The sequence below is a fragment of the Alligator sinensis genome, unplaced genomic scaffold (genome assembly GCF_000455745.1).
Source record: "Alligator sinensis unplaced genomic scaffold, ASM45574v1 scaffold78_1, whole genome shotgun sequence".
Taxonomy (NCBI): Eukaryota; Metazoa; Chordata; order Crocodylia; family Alligatoridae; genus Alligator; species Alligator sinensis.
Window position 1 is genome coordinate 1,612,617 of NW_005842171.1, and position 13,930 is coordinate 1,626,546.

At 47.3% G+C, this 13,930-nt stretch overlaps 1 protein-coding gene across 5 annotated transcripts in view; it reads left to right on the plus strand.

Annotated features, from left to right (window-relative positions):
* Positions 1 to 394: 394 nt before the first annotated feature.
* Positions 395 to 13,930, plus strand: part of IPPK (inositol-pentakisphosphate 2-kinase) — a 132,902-nt gene continuing 119,366 nt past the window's right edge. For 4 of the 5 annotated variants that reach the window (XM_025206721.1, XM_025206719.1, XM_006025876.3 and 1 more), the window contains exon 1: positions 395 to 573. In XM_025206721.1, the coding sequence (XP_025062506.1) occupies positions 522 to 573 (52 nt within the window). In that variant the 5' untranslated portion in view covers positions 395 to 521. Of the gene's footprint in view, positions 574 to 2,985; positions 3,099 to 13,930 lie in introns of all 5 variants that reach the window. The other variant, XM_025206722.1, reaches the window with a different exon arrangement.

A 13,930-nucleotide genomic window follows, 5' to 3' on the forward strand; every position in this document is an offset into this window, starting at 1 on the left:
GGGCGGGCTGTGGGGGTCGTGGCTCCAGCTCCCACCAGCTGAAGGGCCACGGCGAGCGGCGCGGGGCCGATGAAGCTCCAGCAAGAGCCCGCGTCGGGGAGCAGCCTACAGTGACCCAGTACGCATGTGCACGCCCCGCCCATTCGCACAGGCTCATTTTTAGACTCGCGAAGGATGACAAAGACGTGACGGAGCTAGCGTCTGCCCGCATGAAAGATGGAGGTGCAGGCCGGACCCGCATCTCTCTCGTACAGCCGTCTCACGCTCTCTGCCATGACGGAAGATGGCGACCTCATTTGAGGTCTTTTCCGCAGCACTTACCCAACCAAAGATGTCTGCGTTTCCGGCTGCCCTTTGACCCGTCGTCGGAGGGCGGGATTTCCGGTAGCGACCGGGTGGAGGAGCGTAGACCAGATGGTTGGCTCGTGAGCGGCCGCTGGCTCGGGGCGGGGGCCGCGGCGACTTGCCTGGCGAAGCCGGCTCGGGCGGGGGATGGAAGTGGGGAAGATGGACGAGAATGAATGGCAGTACCATGGGGAAGGGAACCGGAGCCTCGTCGTGTCCCACAGCCAGGTGAGGGCGGCGGCGCGGGCCCGGCTCCTCGCTCCGGCGGGCGCGGGCGGGGTCCTCTCCCGCGCCGCCAGCCTGGAAGGAGTGAGCGGGGCCGAGTGAGTCGGCCCCGGGTGGGGGGCGGGTGAAGCCGGGCCCCCCCCCCAGCCGACTCGGGGAGAGCGGGTCAGTATGGGGCGGGAGCCACGGGCGCGGCGCTGGGATCTCCTGGGCCGCTCCACTCCCCCTCCCCCCGGTAGCTTTCCGCTCTGTTCCCTTGTCCGGGCGCGGCGGCGTCCTGCCCTGCCAGGTTAGCAACGGGCTCTTCCCCAGCGGCCCCGGGATTCCAGGGAGGAAAAGCAGCTGAGGACTAGTCTGTGCTGCTCTTCGGGGGCAGAAACCGGGAGGGGAGGAACAAGGGAGGGTGTGGAAGGCAAGCATAGCCCCGGAGACTGAGGAACACCTTTCCCAACTTTCTCCACCCTTTAGTTGCCTATTGAACAGCAGCTCCAGCGAGTAAGGTGCTGGGCTTGGGACATTTGACTTCTGCTTTTGGCTTAGCCCATGATTGAGGTTTTTTATGCACTTATCTCTGAGGCCAAAAATTATAGTAAAATTATAGTAAAAATCAATGAAAATATCAGGCCTTTTTATTTTGATTTGTATGTTTCTGTTTTTATTTCCTCCTTTCCATATATATATCAGATTTTGATAAATTTATTGTTCAAGGAGTTTTCTTATGTTTCTGCAGAACACATCTTCAAAAGTCTATTTAGTTATTGTATTATAGAAACTTAAGAAAGAGTACATGTGTTAATTACTGTAGGGCTGTGATGTGATGCATTTTTAAATGTGTAGAAAATGAGGAAACCTACCATAAATTCAAAGTAGTTACTGTGTGTCACATCTCATTTTAAACAAGCAACAAAATATCTATGATGTTTATGGTGGAAGTAAAGGGTATCTAGGTTGTAGCTGTATTGATCTAGAGGAAAAAGCAGTCGGGGCTCGTGGTAAAGGTGATATCTTTTATTGGACCAACAAGATTTTTGCAAAGAAATGTCTTTAATTGGAAGCTTTCGGGCACAAACACCCTTCATCAGGCATAGGAGAGAAGATTGTAAAGGTTCTCTTGGGTAGAAATGAAAGTTCATATTTCATAATGAAAGTTATGGTGAAGTAAAAGCATTCATACTGTTGCTCTACTGTAGAGGACAGTGAGCCAGTTAATGCTGTTTACTACTACTAGATCATCATTACAGACAATGGTAGAAGATTCTAGCACTATCCAGATGCTTATTTTATTGGCTTAGGTTTCTTGTTCATAAACCATCAGTTGTGTGTGTGGCCTGAAGCCATAGGTGTATACAGGCAGTCCTCGACTTACAACGTTTTGAGTTGCAACGTTTCGCACTTACATAATTTATAAATTGACACCCTGTTTCAACTCTCTGACATCAGTTTCGACTTTACAATGCTTGATCCGATGTGATGCCACACCAGTGAACAAGTTTGCTGCATTGCCTATCTCCCTGGAAAACATCTGTCCAGACTTCCTTGGAAACTTTCTTTAAAAAAGCAGACAAGACTCCAGAAAATCCTGGAGCCAAGACTCCTGGGAAGACTACAGTCATGAGCCCTACAAAAAGTTCAGTAAACTCACCTCGAAGAAGTCCTTCCAAATCAATATGATTGCTATTTACAGTATAAATACATGAATGTAGCTATATTACTCGTCTATAATTGATTGAGTACCAAATTCTGGGTTATTTTTGGTGAAAATGGGGTATCAGGCCTTGTTCAGGAACTAATCCCCCATTTATAACATTGTTTCCTATGGGAAAATCGGTTCTGAGTTGCAACATTTTGACTTAAGACGTGGTTTTCAGGAACTAATTGTGTCGTAAGTCCAAGGACTGCCTGCATTAATGAAATGATTGCATACAAAGAGGGCAACCTACTGACTTTCACTCCAAGAAATGCATTTAGAGTTCCTGCTCTGCTATACTTAAAGTTAAGAACCCATTTATTTTTAAATATTGATTACACGTGCTATACAATCTACAAGACGGCTTGAATTGCTTTGAAATTTTACATCCTTGATTGGGGCTCTGAGTAGTATAAAGAAAAATTGGATGTCATTTGCTGACACTTGCAAGACACAGCACCATAAAAGGAAGCAGCATTTTTTTAAGATTGACAGACTGAGCTTTTTCTTTAATTTGGGATCAAGCTGTAGCTCTATTTTGCCATTAATGGCTTCAGTCACTTAACATTTATCGCAATTAGTATATGGCGCTTGATATGTTGAGTAAGCAAAATTGGAAAGAGTATTTGGAGTTTGCCTCCCAGGATGGGCTTGAGCCCAATGTTTGTAAAGCAGACCGTTGCACTGATCATGTATGGACTGAATACCTGAATATTTTTTATTTTTAGCTTGCCAGTTCTCATATGAGCAAGGTGGAATGAGGGGGTAGCTGGTAGCTGTTGAGTCTCATCTGCAGCCAGTGATGATTCTGATCCACCCATTGGCAGAAGTCTTTGGTTTGGTGAGGTGTCTTACTACCTCCTTTAAAGCCCTTCCCCTCCCCCTTTGTGCCCCCCCTTTTAAAATGTGCAACTTGACTACAGCATAAAATTCAAAAATAAAATTGCATCTGGAAAGGAAGGTGGGAGAACGAAAGGTTTGTCTTTGGCAAGGGGTAGGGGAGAAATGGAATGGGGAGGCTGGGTATGATGATAGATGGTAGGGCAAATAGGGTCGGCATGCTCCTGATGCTCTAATATTACTTCCAGTCCATGTTTGTTTAGGAGCCCTCTCCACCTTGGGATATAAAAGTCCCTCTAGTTATGCTTGTGGATACGTTGTAATTTGGATAATGCTTGTCTTCTGACTTGGCTCATATGAGCTGGGAAGTGGGGCTCCATTTCTCTCTGTGCTGGTCTTGGCTTCTTTCCTGGCATACCCTAGTGTATAGTCTCAAAAAACCCCTCTCTAGCCAGTAAGCCTCACCTTTTCTGCTTGTGTAGTTGCTAGCCTGTGAATAAGCATTCTACCATAGAATGTTTTGGGTACCTACTGGAGGAAATGCTTTCAGTAAAAAGCCATAGTACAATTATGTGATCAGGCACAGCAAGTATGCATTTTGGGGGTTAATGGTCTGTGAGTTTTCAGTAGCAACCTGCACATTTAGATATTCCAGTTCATATGGTGGGAAGAAAGCAGTGTTAACAGTTCAGTTGATAACATGTTGTTTTGGGAGGTGGGAGTCATCTCAGTCTGTGTCCCTGTATTCACCTCTGGCACATTGGTCCAGCTTAGCTATCTTGCAATTATTGATGGCTTGTGAAGTATTCCATGTCACTATCTGAGGACCACCTGATGGTTTGTGACCCCCCCTGAATTTCCTTATCAGTCTCACGTAGCATTGAGATACTCTGCTTAGATACTCCTCTCATTTGTTGTTGGATCTGGGAATGGTCCTTGTATTCTCTGCAAAATATGGTAAGGAACCCGGTGACTTGGCATATTGGTGAGAGTAAGAGTGCTACCATACTGATCAGCACAGAATATATTGTGGTAATAGAGTAAAGCTATAAATCATTAACAGCAGATTCAATAATACCGAGGTCAACTTTTAGGTTCTTATAAGCATATTCAGATATTTCGCATCTAATTTCCCTCCTCCCTGCCCCTCCATCTTTTGAAGTGACAGCAACATAACATATTTTAACAATATTAATGAGAGTATATTTACCACACATAGTTACATTTCCTTTCTGGTTAAAGACTCTCACCTTCTTGACAACCTCTCTGTGCTCTATCTATCTATCTATCTATCACTATTCTCAATGTCAGGTTCATGTTTGGTTACTCCGAACTTGACATTGTGAGTTTTTCAATATCACTGGATACTGGTGGTTCAGCACTGCACTACTCGCTGTCATTGTAGAATGCAAAACCAGTGGCACAAAAACTGATGGTAAGCTAGCAGTTGCTTACCTGTTCTGTTCTGTAGTCATTCCTGTATCTCTCAGTTGTTTAGTATGGTGATACCAAAACCAAAAGATGTGTCACAACTTAGATTTTTATTCTAGTATTTATTATTGTAGTCCATTTATATCAAACCTGGCAACTGTATTATCCATGAAATGTGTTTTCTGCAGTTGAATTGGCAAGTGGGATTGGCCACATGAGTGTCAAAATGCTTTCCTAAGAGCAACAAGACTGGTTGTATCAGGTTGTGTACTCTAATCTGTCTTTGCCTATTAAGTTAGCATATGATGAATCCTCATGTGGCACTGGGGCAGTTTGTTTATATTAGTTTATACCATAGCCAGTGGTCTGTAGCATTTGCATCTGTTCAGTTAAAACCGGAGATGCAGTAACAAGAAGTTCATCGTTAGACTCTTATAAGCACATTCAGATATCCGTGGTGCAGCTGACGATGGCTACAGCCACCACTGCTGCCAGGATTACTTTGGCTCATCAATCATTCATAATGTTGTGGCATAGCTGTCAGGTTTGCATTGTCATTTGGGGTTTGCACCTAGACAGAACATGAAGCAAGGTGTTGCATGGCATCTGCTCTGTCCTTTTGAGGGAGAAATTGAACTTTATAGTCAGAGGTTGAAGCTCAAGGCTATCGGTGAGTTCTGGGGGTGTGCAGAGGTTCTTGCCCCTCTGGGTGTATAGGAGCTGCCAGTTTTGCTTCCTCATGTATCCTGGCATTTGGGAGTCCTTTGTCGTCTTGGCCTCTCTGAGATTTGTGGGGAGCCTTGTTCTATTGAAGGGAGATCTGAGCTCTGTCCTCTTTCCACATTTCTCCCTGGTGTGGTTTGAACTTTTTTCCTAACCTCCTCTTATGTGAGCTGGCTTCTGGGGAGTATGTCCTGAAAGTAATGTAAACTTGAACCTTTGAAAATGAGGAAATAGAAACTTAAAGTTACATGCCGCTACTTTGTGGTGGGGAAAATGCCTATCTATTTTCATTGCCTTTGAGCTGTCCTGAGTAGGAGCTACTTTTATACCTGACTTACACTATTCTTCCTGTGAAGGAGACTAAATATTAGACTGTATCTGCCACATATTAGAACTCACTCATCTGTAAGCATGCAGTGCCATGCAGTGCTTTCACTTATTAAATCTGTATGCTATTAATTTTCCTCACAGCTAATGACAGTTTCCAAGGCCCTATACTGACACAACCTATACCATGTAATGTTGAGGTGGAACATCCTCAGTCTCTATGGGCACATCCCCATGAGCATGCATGTGTTTCCCCAGGGATAGCTACCAGCTTCCTATAGTTGTGCTGCTGCTAGTTGTCCCTAGCGAATGCCCCTGCATACACGCTCCGGTGCATGGCAAATTGCCCCATGTAGGATAGGGGAGACTGGGGCCAGTACCTGGGCTGGCCCTAGCAACCTTACCTGGAGTCCTGGGGGTGCCTCCCAGGGGCTTCAGCGGGAGTCTGACTGGCAGCTGGAGCATGGCTCTGGTTGGTTAGGCTTCAGATTTGGGCAGCACACACTGCTGCCACTTGCACTGCTCTGCTTTTTTTCTCCATGTTTTTTAGATGCTGGAATTTCCCAGTACCTAATTTTGCATCCATGCTACAAGTATGAAGCATGGAAAACCTATTCACGCATGCCACGTGCATTTTGTGGTGCCTCCAAAAGCTTTTGAGGCATTACAGAGTGCATGTTTCCATTCATGGGCATGCAGCTTCTGTGCCTATGGCTGTATCATTTAATTGCACGTGCAAGTCGGAAGAGCAAAATTGTTCTCCCTTAAAAGGGTGTAGCTTAGCTTTATTGCCTGATACCACAGTTGTAGCTCTGCCAAATTTCTACCAGAAATGGGGGTCATGGCCTGTTGCAAAGTCTGGGGCCCTTGGGCATGGTGGACATGGCCAGTGGCAGAGCAGGGTTAGTGAGGGCCATGTTGACATTAGTCTCACTTGCCCTATAGCTGCCAGTTCTGCTGCTGTTTGTCCTAGCGCCGCCATCCTTGCTGGTCCCTACTGTCCCTTTGCCTAGATCTGGCCCATAAAGGAGCTCTGTGGTCTGCGTCTGGCCTGGAGCATGGGGTAATTTTAACACCCCTGTTGGAGTGCAGTACAAGCCTTTCTGTTGATCAGAGCTATTATAAACAGTTAATTAGTATGGGTAACATGAGCATTTTGGTGTGTATATACTGGTGCTATCCCACTAGTTTATTTGCCAATGGCTTGGTTTTGTACTATAAGTGGGTCTTTAACAAACTCTATTCTCCCCCCCCCCCCCCCATTTCATGCCCTTTTCATGAGTTGAGAGGTGAGGCCTGCAGGCCACTGCTTCAAAACTTGCTTTTCTGTATGAGGGAAAAGAAAAGGGAAGAAAAGTCATCAGTTCTTCTGAGTTCTTGTCAATAAGTGAGCCATGAGTCTTTAGTGCAGTAGACTTCTATTTTAACAAATATTTTCCAGCAGAGATACTTACATTTAAAGTGCCGTTCCATAAACTTTAGAGTGTTTCTATTTTTTCTTTCCAAATCTAGTAAAACAGTATGTTTAGGGTTTGAAATAATGTCTGCTATTTGTGTTTTGTTACAGAAATACAAGCGTGCAATCTCTACTACTTTCCCTCATGTAGTTAACTACATATGCTTTTCATTTAATTGGAGCTGATGATAAATATTCATGTATAGTGTCCATATTGGGATAGTATTGTAACTTAATGCTTTGTTAAAATATGAACACGTAAAATATTTTCATTGCAAAGAGTAGCATCTGGTCTCTGCCCTGAAAACTTCTAATCAAGCAGTGCTGAGGAAGGTGCATTTAAAGTGCAGACGGATGGACGTGTGGATAAACTCAAAAGTGCAGGGGAAGAGAAGGTAAACAAAGAAGAGAGGTAGGAAGGAGTTGGAGCAGATGGCCAAAATGCAGTAAAAACTGCATAATGTTTCGGCTGTTCTAGTTGGCTGGAGACTATTTTAGTTCCTTTCTGAAATTTTTCTGTCAAGGCCACCTGGGAGGGACAATACATACCATCAGGGTACTAGAAGCCCTTGGGCAAGGAAGAATTCTCAATTTTTGTGGCTTTAGAGTATGGAGAAGTATTAGCTATGCAAGACCATCACTTCAGGGTGGATAAATAATGATGATTAGAAATTGAATTTTTTTTACATTGGATTTTTAATTTTTTCAAAAGTTTAAATTAAAATTAAGTTTTCCTTTTTTAAATATGAACCAGCTTAAAATGTAATTGGAATTGAATACAGTGTAAGCAAAGGTATAAATTTAGTATAATCTATTAAACTAATTTAAATTGTGTGTTGAGTCAATAAACCTCTACTAAATACTCTGGAATTAAAGGCTGATTTTCTTCTACAGGGGAACATATCTAACTTCTGAGGCCAAGCTTTAAAAATATGGCACAGCATTTTGGGTATTAGGGGCTTGACCCTGTAAGGGATGCACAGTTTATATTGCTGGACGCAAGGGGTCAGCAAAGTCACTGCAAGTGTTAGAACCTGACCTCTGACTCCAGCAGACACCATCATGTGTATTTATTAATCAGGATTATCCACAGAGTCCACCTGAATAGTATCAGACTCCTGTTTTGTTCTTTCTACCTGAGCTCTCATTAACTTAGCTCTCAAATTATGAATATTTATCATTCTGAGTCCATAATGGAGGCTTAGTTTCTAGCTCAGGGAAAAACTGCTCAGTAACTACTAACCCCCTGCTTCTGAATGGTTCTGGGTACTTCAGTTAAATGGCCTTTCTGGGCCCCTCTGCAAATGGATCGAGATGTGATGTAATTATTAATTTCTCAAGTGCTCTATTCATGTCTCCAGACCAAAAGTACTTTAGCACAGAAGGCTAAGGGTAGCAGAATCATGGATTGTTGGGGGGGGGAAAACGTTTTGTTTTGGTTGGGGGGGAGGAGTCAAGGATATGGTGAATTCTCACCAGTAGAAGGAGTCTTTGTTTGTTGTTAACTTCTTGTGTGAAGGAGAGAGAGGGAGCAGTGTGTACAGTAGAAAGGACCAATGCTGGGCTCAAGACAATGTAGGTAAAGGACAAACATTCTGTGGAGCATAGATGATATTGATTTCAGAGGAAAAAAACTGCCATGGCAGCAGTTTGTTTAAAAAAAAAAAAAAAAAAAAAAGACCCTATTGGGGAATTTTTTTAAAGCAATTTCTGCGCTTCTGTGCGAGAGAGAGGAACATGTGCCACATGTAAACAGTGCAACAAAGAGATGTAAAGTCTAGTAGTCTGAATGAAGCAACATTATGAGAAAATGCTTCTCAGAAGGTAGTTAACTTAAAGATGGTTATATGGACATCTCTGAGCCATCTGGATAAATTAGTTGGTAAACTTACTGTTTTTTAACCATTTTTATGATTTGCCTACCATATATTACAATGCTAGTAAATGATAAATGGATGACAATTATGTTAGTTGTTTTGCATGTCAAATTCAGGAGAAGTGTCGTGAGCAAAATCGACCTCTCTATTTGGCCTTCATTGACCTCTCTAAAGCCTTTGATTCTGTAAGCCATGAAGCCCTATGGATAATCATGTCCAAAATTGGCCTCCCAAAGAAGTTAATCAGTGTTCTGAGACTTCTACACGACAGCTGTCAGCAAGGGTACTCGGCAACAGGAATCGAACAGAACCGTTTGAGGTGAAAACTGAAGTGAAGCAAGGTTGCGTCATTGCTCCAACTTTGTTTTCCATTTTCATCTCCACCATAATGCACCTTGTTGAAAGAATGCTCCCACCTGGAATTGAAATTGTTGATGTTAAAGAGTCTTTCATCCATCCTATACACAAACTCAAGTCCAGAACGAAGACCATGACAACATCCATAATGGAGCTCCAGTATGCAGATGACAATGCTGTCATTGCTGAATCTGAAATGGACCTCCAAACCATTCTTAATGTATTCTCGGAAGTCTACGAGAATATTGGCCTAACTCTAAACGTCAAGAAAATGCAAGTCCTTTACCAACCTGCTCCAAATGGAGAAACAAACCCTGCCTCCATTCAAATCAATGGAGAATTGCTGGAGAATGTGGATCACTTCACCTGTCTTTGATGAAAGATGGCTTCCACGGCAGACACTTATGTGGAAATACAACACTGCTTGAACTGGGCGAGCGCAGCCTTTGGCTGTCTGAGTAAGAGTGTCATCTTAAATCATGACATCCTTGCTGAAACAAAGCTCTTGGTTTATCAAGCCACTGTCATTCCAGTTCTGCTGTATGGTTTGGAAACTTGGACCACATACAGAAGACATCTCAGGAGCTTGGAAAAGTACCACCAATGGTGCCTTTGCGGGATCCTTCGGATTAGCTGGGAGGATAGACGCACAAACATTAGCATATTGGCTGAAGCAAATTCCAACAGCGTTGAGGCCATGATCATCCAAAACGAACTTTACTGGACAGGTCATGTTTGCATGCCTGGCTCCTGCCTTCCAAAGAGAATCTTTTTCTCACAGCTGAGAGGGTAGCCCACCCTCAGGTGAGAGTGGGTAGCCCACCCTCACTTGTGCAGGGTGAGGGTGGGCTACCCACTGCGGACTCAGATTCAGGGGCTGCTGTGGCTTCTTCCTGGTTGTGGGGGGCTGGCCCTGGTTGGGGCTGCGCTTGGGGCGGGTGGGGGTAGTGCTGGGAGGGGTTCCTATGGGGTGGGCTATAGCCACCCCAAAATTCCCTGTAGATCCACCCCTCCCAGCATCACCGCCACCTGACCCTTGTGCAGCCCCAGCCTAGTGCCTAGCTCCCCCTGACAGGAAGAGGCTAGCGCAGCCTCTCACCCTGAGCCTGCAACAGGTAGCCTGCCCTTGCCCCATGCACAAATCCAGGGGGGCACGTGCCCTCCCTGCCTCCCCTGGGGGGTGCGCGCAGCACCAGGGTGCCACCCTCCAGATGAACTGCCTGTGGCTCTGCCTCGCTCCTGGTGGGCTCACATTCACCGCTTTGACTGGGTGGGCAGCACCTGCCTCTAGCCCCGCCCCACTCCCTCCCTCACCATGGGGGGCCTCGATCTGCCCCACCAGGCACCTTTTCCCTCCACAGATTTAATGGCTGGATGTTCCTCTCCAAGCCACTGAGCTCTATTTCTGGCTGTGTGGATGGTGCGGCTGCGCCAGTGCACATAGCACTTATCAGTGACATTATTGGCTACAGTGGCCAAAATAAGCTGATTGCTGATAACGTGAATTTTTCTTTTATTGGTGCCAATCGAATATGCAACTGACTTTAACTATTTTGTTTCAAGGTCCAGCTTTTGTAATTGTATGCATGTAATTATGAACATCCATTATTTGCCATAACTGCGACTTCAGTATCATCTATTGGTACTACCAGCCATGCTGCAACTAAACATATGAGTAGTTCATTGTCTGAGGTATTTAAAAAATGTCTTTCTTCATTGTCCGGTAAAACTATGGATCAATTAATAATCACAACCAGCAAAGTTCCCCAAGAAAACATAGATGAAAGGTTCCTTGGTTCATTTATGTAACAAATTATTTTTTTCATCTTGGCCAGAACAAACACTTCATTAACGTGGTTCAGGCATTATGGCCAAGTTCCACTCCCTCTAGCAGAACTGGAAGGCTACTGGACACACTGTGCAAAGTACATTGAAGGGAAAAGTGTTAAAATGAGTCTTGATGGGTGAAGCAATATACATAATGATTCACTAATATGTGCTTCTGTGGAAACAGAAAATGGCATTGTTTATCTTGCACTAACAGTTAATACATCAAGAGATGCCCATACTGCAGAATATTTAAAAGTAGCATCAGTAAAAGCTATATTTTTATGAGCAAAATTTAGTACTCTACAACAGGGATTTTTCAACCTTTTTTAAATAAGTGTACCCCTTCTAACTCAAAGTTCCACTTCCTGTACCACCTTATTTTTTTCTTGGTTTTAAGGGGTGAGAGCAGATTGAGGCCCCTGCGGTGCAGGAGGGAGTGGGGTTGGGGCAGGTGCTACACAGCTGGGGCGGGGCAGAGTGTGGGACGACACCACAAGCAGTATGTCTGGGGGATGCAGGGTGGGGGGAGGCTCCTGTTCTTATGCACACCCCTTGGGGAGGGGCGTTTGCCCCTGGATCTGTGTGGGGCAGGCTGCAGCCTGCGGCTGAGGCAGCAGCGGGCTCTTTCTGGTGGGGGCTGGGCTATGCCTGGGGTGGGTGGCAGTGGCACTAGGAGGGGGGTTGGGGGTGGCTATGGTCAATTCTGGAGTGGCTGAAGCTCCCCCCCGCAATAGCCCTGCTTCTATAGCCCCCCTGTGGTGAGAGAGGCAGTGGGGCAGGGGAGGCACTGCACAGCTGTGTGCACCCCGGGACTGAGCTGCGTGCACCCTGGGAGGGCATGGAAGGGACACGTGCCCCCAGATCTGTGTATGGGATAGCTTGGGACCAGGGCAGCACTGCTCTCTTCCCATTGGGGTTTGGGCTGGGCTGTGCACGGGGCGGGCGGTGGCAGCACTGGCATGGGGGGGCTATGGGAGGGGGCTGCAGAATTTGCTGTAGTCTTCCAACCTGCTCCCAGCCTCACCCCCCCCCCCAAGTGCAGGGGGGCCCAGCCCTCCCACTGGGAACAGACAGGTGCAGCCCTGCCCTGCATGCAGATCTGGGGGCGCATGCCCCCCCCATGCCCTTCCTAATGGCAGTGCTGGGAGGGGGGGCCAGATGGGATTGGAGGGGGAGAGCTCGCATGTGGCCGCTACCGCCACCTATTGGCTGAGGGTGACGGCCAATCAGGGGACTGGGCAGGCGCTGTGATGTGCAGTGTGGGGCCAGCAGCGCCCAGCGTGTCCCTCCCCCTCCCCCAGGTAAGAGGAGAACGTGCCGTGGAAGACACCGCCGCTGTGCCCTAGGGTGTACTCTGTCCCCCATCTGCCCACCTGCACATACCCCCTACAACCTTTCTGAGTACCCCCAGTTGACAACCCCTGTTCTACAAGCAAAACTTGAAGTGTCATGTTTGTAGCCTTGTCAGAGTTAAAGATTCAAGTGTATCAAAGATGAGAAGAAACTTTAAAATTATGAAGCAAACTTGAAACTTGCAGTATATGGGCGCATCCAGACAAGTGTGTTCGTGCCTTTTGTCCCATCTCAGACCCCTTTGAGACAGGGCAAGAGGCACGTGTGGGAACAAAATATGTTCCCCATGGTGCAAGTTTGCAGCCTGGGGAGAAAATTGGACCCCTGGATATCCAGGGGTCTAAAAAAAGCGGGGCAGGCAAATGGAGGCTGGGTCCTCTGGGGAGATGCTCTGGCTGCCAGAGCGTCTCCGTGGTTGGCCCCTCGTCCTGGTGCTGAAACGCACGGCCAGCCAGGCTGCATGTTCAGCACCAGGGCTCCAGTGCTGGTGAGTAAGGAGTCAGGGGGGCTAGAGGAGGGGGAGGGGACCATGGGGGGGACCCCCCCCTGATCACTGTCCAGCTGGGTCCTGCCGTCCTCAGGGCCCCTCTGCCACCCAGCTGGGTTGGGGCCATGGCGGCAGGGCCAGGTGTGTTGTGTGGGGACTGCACACCATGCCCAGACAGGTCCTGCCAGCCCTGGGGCTGTTCCTGCCGCCTGGGTGGCAGAGGGCCAGCAAGGGCGGCAGGACCTGGCTGGGCCCGGCATATGGTCTCTGCACGCCGTGCTGGGTTGTGCCACCATGGATTGGGCCCTGAGGGCGGCAGGACCCAGCTGGGCCCCGCACATTGTGCTAGGTCCTGGTGCCATGGGCCTGGCTGGGTGGCAGAGGGGCCCTGAGGGCGTCAGGACTTGGCTGGGCCCAGCACACGGTCCCCGCGCGCCAGGTCCTGCCACCATGGGCCGGGCCCGCCCTGCCCTGGCCAGGTGGCATAGGGGCCTTGAGGGCAGCAGGTCCTGCCACCAAGGGCCCAGCCCGGCTGGGCAGCAGAGAGACCCCAGGACCCAGCTGGACCCAGCAAGTGTCCGGAGATTGGAAACTAGCTAATGTGGTTCCCATCTATAAGAAAGGGAGGAAGGAGGACCCGAAAAACTATAGGCCCATAAGCCTCACATCGGTCTTGGGGAAAATCCTTGAAGAAATCATTAAGGAGCACATCTGTGAGGAGCCAGCAGGGGACATCATGCCCAGGGGAAATCAACATGGATTCATCAAAGGCAGGTCCTGCCAGACCAACCTGATGGCCTTTTATGACCAGGTAACTAATCCCTGGATGATGGTGTCACCATGGACGTAGTCTTTCTGGACTTTAAGAAGGCCTTTGATACTGTCTCTCACCCCATTCTCATTAATAAATTGAGCGACTGTGGCATTGATGCCTACACAGTTGGATGGGTCAAAAATTGGCTGATGGGGCACACCCAGAGAGTGGTGGTGGA